This window comes from Tubulanus polymorphus, chromosome 7 (assembly GCF_964204645.1).
Source record: "Tubulanus polymorphus chromosome 7, tnTubPoly1.2, whole genome shotgun sequence".
Lineage (NCBI taxonomy): Eukaryota > Metazoa > Nemertea > Palaeonemertea > Tubulaniformes > Tubulanidae > Tubulanus > Tubulanus polymorphus.
This window is the reverse complement of record NC_134031.1, coordinates 1,183,720-1,197,464: the sequence shown is the minus strand read 5'-3', so window position 1 is coordinate 1,197,464 and position 13,745 is coordinate 1,183,720. Positions and strand designations below refer to the sequence as shown.

At 42.4% G+C, this 13,745-nt stretch overlaps 1 protein-coding gene across 7 annotated transcripts in view; it reads right to left on the bottom strand.

Moving 5' to 3' along the window:
- LOC141908039 (pre-B-cell leukemia transcription factor 1-like) overlaps positions 1 to 13,745 on the bottom strand; it is a 28,288-nt gene that overhangs the window by 11,800 nt on the left and 2,743 nt on the right. For all 7 annotated transcript variants that reach the window (XM_074797824.1, XM_074797827.1, XM_074797826.1 and 4 more), the window contains exon 3: positions 4,874 to 5,118. In XM_074797824.1, the coding sequence (XP_074653925.1) occupies positions 4,874 to 5,118 (245 nt within the window). The remainder of the gene's footprint in view (positions 1 to 4,873; positions 5,119 to 13,745) is intronic.

Sequence of the window (13,745 nt, the reverse complement as noted above, 5' to 3'; positions counted from 1 at the left end):
TCAGACGAAATTCAAGATCTTTGAAAATAATTTGACAATTTTGAAGAGTTTTCAGGTAATCGAGGTTTAGACTGAATGGGTTGTATACACTATGTATGAGCTATGAAACAACAGACGGCTGAGTTGTCATCAGAACGCAAGGAATTGAATTGCACGAACTATTACTACTACACCGGCCGCTGTCAGTACCGTATCGCAACATGATACACCAATGAATACTAATAAGATTTAAAACAAGAGACCCGTGTATCGCATCAAATATCTGCATCGTATCAATTCAGAGCCCGTGTGTCTAAAATATCCGATTAGTTGCGAAACTAAATATCGAAAAACATTCCCTCGTTTTTTCGTAATTATATCAGATATAATTCAATAAGTTCATTCAATTATTTAAAACCACGCAGGATTTAAAACAAGCCTCATGAACTCAACCCTCACTTTCTTTACTGCTCAACGCTCAGTAACTACAGAAAGTATATGCAACAATGATCTGTCCACTGGTAAATGGTTAACTGTTAAACAACTTCAGAGCAACTGACCACAGAATGTCCACGAGATTTCATAAGACATATTTTTCTGTGCGAATATTCAAATTGATGCTCAATAATGAAAGTGGTTTGTTGTATATTGCGTGACGTCCATGTTTCTAAGTGTCCTTCGAACGCACGCGCGCGCGGTTGTTACCGCGGTGACAATTATTGTAATTTATTGATGAAAAATCTGGATTACGAAGGAAATGTGATTTACGACGAGTCAATTACAAAATCCATATTTGATACAACAGTACCAGCACCAGCACCGGTACCAGCAACTGCTGCAGCACCAGCAGCGGCACTAGCAGATACCGAGCAATATCGGAGGCTAATAAAATCAGCGCAGCGTGAAACATGAAAATTAGATGAATCAGAATCAGAACCAATGATTCCTGATTCGATAAAAGTGATCTCAAATTCCCTGCAATCCGAATCTCAGATTTCTACAAAATCTATTGTTCGAATAACAGAGTTCGTAGTTCGAATAACAGAGTTTGTATCCTCAAAGTCAGTCAGTTAAAATCGTACTAGCATTGTGAAAATATCCACGTCAAATAGCAAATATCTCTATATAAACATGTTTCACTGAGTTACTGGTGATACTCTCTACGTATCACCGAGTATCATCAAAATGACAAAAATGCTAACAACTTTCATCACACTGAGCACATTTTTGAGATATCGATATTTTTCAAAACCCGAGGAGTCAAAGGTTAAAGGCTTGTAACACAACATAAAAAATCGTTAGACCTTCAGGAGGCTTCACTGCGCGTGATGAATCTAGATTGTGGTTTTAACCATGAGAAACGGTTTCCTCTCTCAGAATCCGATACAATCCCGCCGAGGTTTCCCGGCGATATGAACACAGATTTGATATATTTGTTTTTGATGACGCGATAGTGATAACCAGTTCTGGCTGCCAGAACTCTTGTACGAGTTGAAATTATACCGGTCTCACGGCGGTGATTCGCTTGGCAGGTAATTTTCAACGCGGGTATCTAGGGACCTGGCCGGTAACGCAGGACAGCGTTGTCATCTGTTCGGTGAGTTCGTCTATCGACGTTCCTCGAACCGGGAGCGGATGTAACGAATACCGGATAATCTCGGGACTCACGACGCCGCGCAGCATTCTGTGTCCCTCGAAATAAACGATGACATTTTCTACTGCTAAAGTTTAATTAAAATGTCAATGACATCCGAGTGATGAGAACTTCACAGAAATAACATCATCACATTCTTAACAAAAAACAGTTTTACAGGCAACAGGAAATCAATGCCTTAAACAATTCCAAACTATTAATACTTAATGTTTCTTGTTTCTTGGAACCTCGTTACAACGAACTTCAGGGGACCAGAAAATCTGTCCATTATAACTGATAGTTCTATATACAGTGGAACCTCGTTACAGCGAACTTCAGGGGACCAGAAAATCTGTTCATTATAACTGATAGTTCTATATACAGTGGAACCTTGTGACAACGAACTTCAGGGGACCAGAAAATCTGTTCATTATAACTGATAGTTCTATATACAGTGGAACCTCATTACAACAAACTTCAGGGCACCAGAAAATCTGTTCGTTATAACCGATAGTTCTATATACAGTGGAACCTCGTTACAACGAACTTCAGGACACCAGAAAATCTGTTCATTATAACTGATAGTTCTATATACAGTGGAACCTTGTGACAACGAACTTCAGGAGACCAGAAAATCTGTTCATTATAACTGATAGTTCTATATACAGCGGAACCTCGTTACAACGAACTTCAGGAGACCAGAAAATCTGTTCATTATAACTGATAGTTCTATATACAGTGGAACCTCGTTACAGCAAACTTCAGGGGACCAGAAAATCTGTCCATTATAACTGATAGTTCTATATACAGTGGAACCTCATTACAACAAACTTCAGGGCACCAGAAAATCTGTTCGTTATAACCGATAGTTCTATATACAGTGGAACCTCGTTACAACGAACTTCAGGACACCAGAAAATCTGTTCATTATAACTGATAGTTCTATATACAGTGGAACCTTGTGACAACGAACTTCAGGAGACCAGAAAATCTGTTCATTATAACTGATAGTTCTATATACAGCGGAACCTCGTTACAACGAACTTCAGGAGACCAGAAAATCTGTTCATTATAACTGATAGTTCTATATACTGTGGAAACTCATTACAACGAACTTCAGGACACCAGAAAATCTGTTCATTATAACTGATAGTTCTATATACAGTGGAACCTTGTGACAACGAACTTCAGGAGACCAGAAAATCTGTTCATTATAACTGATAGTTCTATATACTGTGGAAACTCATTACAACGAACTTCAGGAGACCAGAAAATCTGTTCATTATAACTGATAGTTCTATATACAGTGGAACCTTGTGACAACGAACTTCAGGAGACCAGAAAATCTGTTCATTATAACTGATAGTTCTATATACTGTGGAAACTCATTACAACGAACTTCAGGGGACCAGAAAATCTGTCCATTATAACTGATAGTTCTATATACAGTGGAACCTCGTTACAACGAACTTCAGGACACCAGAAAATCTGTTCATTATAACTGATAGTTCTATATACAGTGGAACCTTGTGACAACGAACTTCAGGAGACCAGAAAATCTGTTCATTATAACTGATAGTTCTATATACAGCGGAACCTCGTTACAACGAACTTCAGGAGACCAGAAAATCTGTTCATTATAACTGATAGTTCTATATACTGTGGAAACTCATTACAACGAACTTCAGGAGACCAGAAAATCTGTTCATTATAACTGATAGCTCTTTGCATCCAGAAGAAACAATTTCACTTCGGGAGGAAATTCTAAGTTTGTTAAATCTGATATTGTAATAACGAGGATATCTCCAGTCTCGGTACCTTCGTCGTCTGAAAATTCCTACCGCTGAATTTTCCCTAGCATCAGAATCTCTTAGAATTTAATTTGCCAGTGGTGAAAAGGGATAGAAAAGAATGCATCAATCATTTGAGCGTTGACAGGACACAGCTCCACACACTCCGCTGTGCTGTAGTCTGTATGCATGTATTATACAATACAAATTCTCTCTCGATTCTCGATCGAAATGTATTTGCATTTTAAATGCATTATCAAGGTCCCTAGTCCTTAAACGCTATCACATACATCTCTCCTCTTAGCCTCACTTGCCACTGATAGTTTTATATCCTTACATGCCGCAGACCGTTTCGGCTTAGAAGTCATCGGTTGCCAAGAGACCGGCTCTTAATTTATAAAAATTCGTCATCTCCGTTAAAACCGTAAGACTGAACCTCACTCGCCGGAGGCTGTGTTATAATCCGTAGAATCTCATGACTTAAATCGAACTGGTGTCGAATCTAGGAGATATAGATTCACGGTGAATCGATGATACATGTTGTCGATTCACTCATAGAGAATCGGAGATATTACGATGATAAATGTCTGATTAACTTTTCAAACACGTAAATGAATAAATGTAAATTATGTAGAAATGGTAGCAATAAATCAACAGTTTTATTTGTTTGCGGCAGATATTAACAACTACCACTATTATCAGCACCAGCACAACTACTATTACCAGAACCACTACCACTGGCAGCACCACTAGCAGCAGCAGCAGCAGCACCACTAGCAGCAGCAGCAGCAGCACCACTACCAGCACCGGCAGCAGCACCACCACCACCACCACTAGCACCAGCAGCTGCATTATCACTAGCAGCACCACTAACAGCAGTAGCAGCAGTAGCAGCACCACTTACATCAGCAGCACCACTAACAGCAGCACTAGCACCACTAACACCAGCAGCTGCACCACTATCAGCAGCACTAGCAGCAGCAGCAGCAGCAGCAGCAGCAGCAGCAGCAGCACCACCACCACCACCACCACCACCACCACCACCACCACCACCACCACCACCACCACCACCACCACCACCAGCAGCAGCAGCAGCAGCAGCAGCAGCAGCAGCAGCAGCAGCAGCAGCAGCAGCAGCAGCAGCAGCAGCAGCAGCAGCAGCAGCAGCAGCAGCAGCAGCAGCAGCAGCAGCAGCAGCAGCAGCAGCAGCAGCAGCAGCAGCAGCAGCAGCAGCAGCAGCAGCAGCAGCAGCAGCAGCAGCAGCAGCAGCAGCAGCAGCAGCAGCAGCAGCAGCAGCAGCAGCAGCAGCAGCAGCAGCAGCAGCAGCAGCAGCAGCAGCAGCAGCAGCAGCAGCAGCAGCAGCAGCAGCAGCAGCAGCAGCAGCAGCAGCAGCAGCACCACCACCACCACCACCACCACTAGCAGCAGCAGTCAGTCAGATCTGAGTAAGGGCTGCTAAAAGGAAACTTACTTGTTCATATTTTTCTAATTCAGTATGATAAATCTGTCGTATTTGAGCTAGTTTAGCTCTGTAGTCTGAGTGTTCTATAGCGTTATCCGGCTGTCCGGATGCTGTCGCGTTAGCCGCTACAGACGGACCGCCTCCTTTCCCTCCTTTCTCCGGACCGGCGACTCCTTCAGCTATTAACATATTATCGAGTCTCATCAACTGCGGGTCGGGCGGTTCATCTTCTTGTGTACCTCGAATACTTAAAACTGTAAAATATAATCAACAAATACAAATTAAACATCGAACGATCAGTCGCCAGCAGGGTTTGATACAGATCGGTATCACTTCTGAATGTTTCAAATCATAAAACACAGGGCCCCGTTTTATAGACTGGTTTCATCTTTAACCCAGGGGTTTAACTCAATTGAAAATAAATTAAGTTAGCCCCTGGGTAAAAGTTAATACTAGTCGGTGAAACCGAGCACTGGAATTTGAAAATTCCATCCAAGGTATAACAGATGCACCTCAGGCTGGTCTATGTGAAATAGTAACCAATATTTCTACATGAGTCCCTTAAAAATTAATTTACTAAGTGTAATTGGCCATTTGGATAAGTTGTCATCTTACTGAAGTCATCTCTCTAATTTTTGAGCCCTAATTAGTACGTCTATTTCAAATCGATAAGCGTCGTTGTTTTGTTGATACAGTATGAGTTTGAATGTATTCAGTCAGCTCGGGGCCGAACAGTTATCGGTCTACGATATTTGCTTAAAGACGACAGAGAATTGCCGCCGACATTTAGATGACCCTATTTCCGGCGTGATGCAAGAATCGAGACTCGTAAAATACATCATAATCTGAAAATACGGGGTAAATATAGGGCAAACATTGAAACGAAATGTCATGTGTATAAACGAGATGCAGTTCAGTGTTTATACAGTAAACTGTACAAACACTAGTGAAACTAATACGCATCACATCTATATAATCATCATCTTATTTATACCTCCACAACAAAAACTGATGACATTAACGTATGCAGTCACGATACCATATGAGCTTTTTTGACCCTTACCTAATCAGGCCCAATTCACCTCACTGGCACGTGGTCACTTTACGTGGCCTGTTTGGGCCTTGTATGTTAATGATATCGTGGCTGTGAAGTCTATCTCTGGGGGCCAGTTACACAGCCATGACTTAAGTCCAAAAGTGGTCTTAAGTTATTAGATTGGCTATAGAACTAAGTTGGTCTAAGACTGGTCTTAAGTCTAATCCTTATATGCAACCGGCCCCTGGTTTGGGCCTTGTTATTTATTGATATCGTGGCTGTTGCACAGTCGTGACTTTAGTTCAAAAGTGGTCTTAAATCTTAAGACTGGTCTTAAGTTATTAGATTGGCTATAGAACTAAGTTGGTCTAAGACTGGTCTTAAGTCTAATCCTTATATGCAACCGGCCCCTGGTTTGGGCATTGTTATTTATTGATATCGTGGCTGTTGCACAGTCGTGACTTTAGTTCAAAAGTGGTCTTAAATCTTAAGACTGGTCTTAAGTTGTTAGATTGGCTATAGAACTAAAGCCATCACTATGCAACCGGCCCCAGGTTTGTTAGTTAATGATACCGTGGAACTAAAGCTCCTTTTATCGTTAGAGGAGTGAAAAACTTGCATCTAGTTTCGTGATGTTTTATTCACACCGACCGTCACGGGTTCCATTGTTATTTAGAATCGAAGAAGGGAAGAGATAGCGATCGCTGCCCGAGTCGTCAGTCGCCCGGTAAACAATTCTATCAGAGAATTTAATCAGTAACCAGGACGATACTTGATCCAACTGTTATTACCCGTTCAAATCTATATTCATGGAACATTTTGATAAAATCGCTCAGACGACCTACAACTAAAACTTATTGCATAGTCGCTCAGATAGACTGTGTTTCAATATTTTTGGGGCAGCGATGATTAGAACTTTCACAGAGTTGAACAGCTATTCAGCTGAAAGATAGAGAGGGAGAGAGAGAGGGAGAGGGGGAGAGGGAGAGAGGGAGAGAGGGAGAGAGGGAGAGAGGGAGAGAGGGGGAGAGAGAGAGAGAGAGGGGGAGAGGGGGAGAGGGGGAGAGAGAGAGAGAGAGAGAGAGAGAGAGAGAGAGAGAGAGAGAGAGAGAGAGAGAGAGAGAGAGAGAGAGAGAGAGAGAAAAGTTATTTCAATTAAAAAAGAAAAAACATCTTTTAAACATTGATGAAAATGTGAGCACATATGCTGCTACTGATGGTACTGCTGATGGTAGTTGTGCTGCTGCTGCTGCCACTACTGCTGCTGGTAGTGGTGCTGGTAGTGGTGCTGCTGCTGCTGCTGCTGCTGCTACTGCTGGTAGTGGTGCTGGTAGTGGTGGTGCTGCTGCTGCTGCCACTACTGCTGCTGGTAGTGGTGCTGCTACTGCTGTTGGTACTGCTGCTGGTACTGCTGCTGGTAGTGGTGGTACTGCAGCTATTAACTGTCCCTAAGGGTTCACTTTTTCACTGCCTCAGGTTTTTCTCATCATGATTAAAGCAACATCCGGAGCTGCTACAGATGATGACGTCATTGATTGATGAGAAAAACAGTTGATGGTACAAAATTTTGTACAAATAAAGTACAATCCCTCCAGACAGACAGTGAGTCTACTGTATCATCCAACTCAGATATCACTCTCAAGTCAAAAGATCAGACTTGAGCGGAGTCTACTGTATCATCCAACTCAGATATCACTCTCAAGTCAAAAGATCAGACTTGAGCGGAGTCTACTGTACCATCCAACTCAGATATCACTCTCAAGTCAAAAGATCCGACTTGAGCGGAGTCTACTGTACCATCCAACTCAGATATCACTCTCAAGTCAATAGATCCAACTTGAGCGGAGTCTACTGTATCATCCAACTCAGATATCACTCTCAAGTCAATAGATCCAACTTGAGCGGAGTCTACGGCATTAAGAATAGTGAAATGAAATACTAAGCACTTTCTCATGGATATCCCTGAAGTAATCCTAGCACCGACTGGAATCTGGCTTTAGCATCTAATCCACTAATATACCACAGTTAGACAGCTCCGGCAAAACCGATCCATCTTTACAACAATAGACCGGCCGGCCGCAGTCATCGTCACGGCGACAAGGCCGCTGTGCGAAATGACAAAAGACTATCGCACAAAAAACTAATCCATCGATTGAAGAGTGTTCTACAAAAATACAGAGTGTGATACGAGTTTTCATGCGCGATCAATCGATGTAACATCATTCTAACTGATACACGGTGCTATCCGGCCATTTACAAATACCCTGATTTTTACATGTGATTACACAAAATTCCCCCGAGCCAATCAGAAAATTTCTAGGTTTAAAATATTACGATTTATTCAATTTTCATCGAATCATGTACTGATAAAGAACAGCGCGATCAATAGGATTAATTCCAAATTTCTTTTCCAAGGTTTTTGGTAAATTTTTTCGAATTCCTCGTGAAGCATTTAATCAAAACATTGAAATGTACTTCTAGCTTTATTTTATTTGTAAGCTTTCAGACTTTATTTTTACCTTCTTAGTTAACCCTTTCAGTGCTGACTAATTAATACCCTATAGTGCTGGAGAGAATTTGAAAATTCTAAAAAATTCCACCCTAGTGTGTTGAACAATGGGAATACCACTATAGTGCGTCTACACCGCGGTGCGGTGTATCGTTAGTTACTAGTATTTCACTATGTTTGACACTTGCTGCCATTTTTCAATAGCGATAATTACAAATTACTAATTACATCAATTCACCGCAGTGCGGTGTACTAGCAAAATCCATCACTGATTTATACACCGCACTGCGGTGTAGACGCACTGAAAGGGTTAAGGATTTATTAAATTTTTTCATACACCCTTCATATCACGGAGTTTAAAGATTTTCGCTGGTCTCGATATGACTCAATTCCTCAATGCTCAACTCGCATACATAGACATAAAACCACATACTTCCAAACGAATGCTTTATTGTGATTATTTCTTTCAATTACGCAAACTGAATGATGGTATTTTCGGGATCGAATGACGTTTTGATTATTTTCAAACCGATAGAGCAGCGGCAGCAGAGAGGACAGCTGTCACCTTGTTTTACCTATAGGATCATTGAAGATATAGAATAGATGAATTAAACAGAATACACTGATCATCGATCATACACACAGATCCCATACGATACCTACTAATGATGACTACATTCAATTGACATTTCATTAGTCAAGCTGCATCAGACTTTGTTCGATACAACAGAAAAAAAAAACATCTGTTTTCGAATGAACTGCTGCAATATTTCAATACGTGGTACTATTGTAGAATCAGCCTTTCTAGCCCCGCAGTCAGCTAGCCCCTAGCCCCGCAGTCAGCTGGCTCCTAGCCCCGCAGTCAGCTGGCCCTAAAGCCCCGCAGTCAGCTGGCCCTAAAGCCCTGCAGTCAACTGGCCCCTAGCCCTGCAGTCAGCTGGCCCTAAAGCCCTGCAGTCAGCTGGCCCCTAGCCCTGCAGTCAGCTGGCCCTAAAGCCCTGCAGTCAGCTGGCCCCTAGCCCTGCAGTCAACTGGCCACTAGCCCTGCAGTCAGCTGGCCCTAAAGCCCTGCAGTCAGCTGGCCCTAAAGCCCTGCAGTCAGCTGCCCCCCCCCGCTGTAGTCAGCTGGTCCAGTAAGGAGAGGCAATGGGAGGTCACCGTGAGGGGAGACAGTAAGGAGGTCACTGTGAGGGGAGTCAGTGAGGTCGGTGAGGGGAACTGAACATGTAGGCAGTTAATATGAAGCATAGAAGCCGAGTTGAGAGAGAGAGAGTGATGGAACATATTGAATAGAATCTAATCAGATACGAGAGTGACTCTGAACGGAACCGAACGAACAAAGCAAAACACATCGTTAGCCGTAAAGAATCAAAGCTCATCGATCATAGAACTGAACGATACCGGAAAACGAGCAGCAGCAGCAGCAGCAGCAGGCTGCGGTAAGCGGGTATCAGTCGTATCTATACGACTCCCAACGACTCCAGCTACAATCTTCAAACATAAAGGTTTAGAGATAATCTCAACGTCGAATTCCCTACTCGCAGGAGGACAGACTGATTGATGAGCGGTCGTCGACTCATTCTCCCGGTCGACGACTACCGGTCGGTCGACTCGCGAGTCGATCTGACAACAATTGATCGATCGATGTTCGATCAGATTTTTCTCCGACTGAAGAAAAATATTGTTTCATAACTACAACAATAAAAGTTAACTCTGAAAGCGATATATTCATTAGCGAGTCGACGACTAGCGAGCCAACAACTCGTAAGTCGACGACTAACGAGTCGATGACTCTACGACTGATGATTAATCGAAATATGATTGCGCGTGTCGTATGTCGTTATAAAACGATGAAATTGACGACGGCGGCAATGACGTCACAATCACGTTACAATCACGTGCTACCGCGTCACAGTCAACATTAACAATCATTGATCAGCATCAAAAAAATATACCCTGAAAAATTTCCTAATGAGATCGGAGTCAGAGATACAAACACAGGGCTCCTCCTCCAGGATATAAAAACAGAGGGCTCTTCTTCCAGGAGAAACAAACTGAAAGCTCCTCAAATTTAGGGGTTTGTTGAGGGGCCCATAGGAACCCTATGTTGTTGGTATCTGGAATATGGATACACGGGTAATCAGCAGATAAACGTCTTCTACTGATATAAAACAAAGGGTTGAGCTCTACAGGACCAGTTGTTACTCATAGCCTATATACACGAGAGAGTGAGAGCAACAAGAGAGAGAAAGAGAGAGAGAGAGCAGTGAGAGCAACAAGAGAGAGAGAAAGAGAGAGAGAGAGCAACAACAGAGAGAAATAGAGGGGTGATCCATCAATCAGTTATCAGCTGACACTGGTCCATCACAAAAATACATCTACAGCGGTAAGAAGGATTTAGCTTGTGTTATGTATTCTACATGTAGATGGATTTAGTTTGTTTTATAAAGTCAGACTTCACGACTAAACGGAAGTCCTCATTATTCAGTAAGGGTCAACTACACAAAACTTCGCTTCTTTCTATCGGAAATTCAGAAAATACAACCCACCGACGACCAGCCTGACTTAACTAAGCAAACAACCGGTGAACAGTATGCGTCGATTGGATGGGTCGGTGTCACTCTCGTCAAGTCAAGAGAGATTGTTGACAAAACGATAGACAATCGCAGGTTGCACATTTCCACGAATGAATGAGTGAGTGAGTGAGGTGATACTTGAAGAACTGCTGCAGCTAGTACATTGTGTGTGAAGTGTCGCCCATTGAAAATGTCACCTACATACATTGAAACAGTCAATCCGACAGACACACGTTGTGTTTTACAATGCATCATATTCTTATAAAATACACAAAATATTACAAATAACAATAGAGCTGAATTCTGACAACTCCGGTCACTGAACACACATATAAACACTGTGATAGTTACAGCTAGGGTCAGGTCACTGCTGGGGGAGCATGTTTACAGTTCTACCAGTGTTTTCAGTTAGAATTAAATAAATGTAGAGTAGAATTAGTTTACTATGTCTAAAAAAAACCAAGGTATCTTAGAGACACATCGAAACTCACTGGAGCAACTGACTCATGAGTGAACAGCAGCAGCAGCAGCTAAAAACACTGCATCATCAACATCATCTCAATCATAACCGTACAGCAGTCAGTTTTATGACTGTCCATCTTAAGACATCGGCAGTCATGAAAATAACAGCTTTTCATGGCAACTAGCTGCAGGCATCAATACAACCACTATACGTCCTACATGTATATATACCGACACATACACTGACTGAAGCGGACATCATCGGAATATTGGCCCACCACTACAACCCTTCACGCAGTTCATATACAAGACCAAGTTATTTTCATCGTCAGCATATCATAGGTTTTTGTTTGATAACTGAGCACAAACAATGGATAACAAGGAAATAAACTTGTGTCACAGGATGAACCCTCGTACGCGGGACGAGTCAATGCATCCCGGACAGGTATCCCGTATGAGCCCATACCACGGACGGTATCCTGGATAAACCTCTGTATTCTGGAAAGGTCGATGTATCAGAACCATGAAGCATTTTCCATTTTCACCAAAATATTGTCATTATTGCCGTTAATGATGACATGTAGTAGAGAGAAGAGATGAAAGAGAAACAGGCTAGACTTATATCGACTTGAAGTTTATACAATCGAGTTGAGATTGACATCGTAAATCAACTGGCACTAATATCATGTACGTGGCTGTTAAGGGTGATTACGCATTAATAGGGATGAGATGTCAAACAGACAGGACGCACGCGCGACAGGACCCCAGGTGTCACCACCGCTGAAAACGCTATCAAAAACCACAACACACAGCGTAACTACTGACGATAGTACATCTACGTTTTACGACGTTTCGATTGACTCGCGATGCCGTGAGTTTGTAGCAATTCACAATTCACGCTATCACAAATGATGGCAGCTAATGTTAACAATAAAATAACGGATTAACGGCAGGTAACGTCTGAATCCTCCTTACAACACCGGCCGGATCCATCGGTGGTCGAGCTACAACATAAACCATCGTCTATCCTACAGCACAACATCTCGTTAAACTGATAAGACTTTTTAAATAAAAACAGCCAATGATGGACATCGAGTTTATATCAGCGCTTAGTTCACCGGCCTCATAATCTAGGAAGGCGTAGAAATTCAATTTCTCGAAGCCCTCTATTGTCAGGGGAAAAAATTACTTTCTAAAGGCCTGTGTAGGTCCGTTATGACAGAGCCAACTCAGATACATACACAATATTACAGAACGTAGAACACAAGATAAAGATCCATTGTGACTGGTGTCACAAGAGCGCGTTTAAATGCTGTATCGTAGTGATGTGATTGTTGCTGGACTAGGAGTCGCAAACAGTCGCTAGGCCGACCTACATACGGCTTAACCTGTACAGTCAGAACTTACATTCAAACAGGGATAAACTATCGCTACCAAAATAGCTATAAAACAAAGCAGAAAATGAAACTGGTTCCGGCGCGACTGCAGCAGGGTAGTGTAAACTGCAACCAAGCATTAAATTGAATAGAACTACGTAAAACAATAACTTGACTCTGTTAACAATCAAAGAAAGAGAGAGGGAGAGAGAGGAAGAGAGAGAGAGACTGGTGACAGTAACGACCGATACAGTTCCACTCCGTAGAGCTTGAAATTAGCTTCATCAACCGCAATCAAACTCATTCATAATTATATCAAAACAACCAACGAAGAAATGAACGAATGAAAGCAGTAAATTAGAGACTGCAGGAACAGGAGAGGAAGAGAGAACCAGGACTCGGAGAACCAAGAGAGGAACCAGGAGAGGAACCAGGAGAGGAACCAGGAGAGGGACCAGGAGAGGGAGTAGAGAGAAAGGCAGCCCGAGCTGTAGTTAAAGATAGATACAAACTTCCACCAGGAGACACACGTGAATATAATCACATACTGCGTTTAATGTGCAATTTTTGGCTTAAATTAGCCATTTAGATTTGTCTAGATATCGTCATGCATCCTGTCAGACGACTAATACTAAGCCATGAATTATAATCCATCGAACTGTGCTGCTGCTGTTATACAGGATTATATCGATGATATATTACTGAATTCACCATCAGCTCAATCCTCAATCCTGCAGCCGCCACAGTGGAACCTCAATCCTCAATACCCCAGCAACCTGAGTCAAAAACTGACAGGTCACAGTGGAACATCAATCCTCAATACCCCAGCAACCTGAGTCAAAAACTGACAGGTCACAGTGGAACCTCAATCCTCAATCCTGCAGCCGCCACAGTGGAACCTCAATTCTCACTGCCTCAGCAA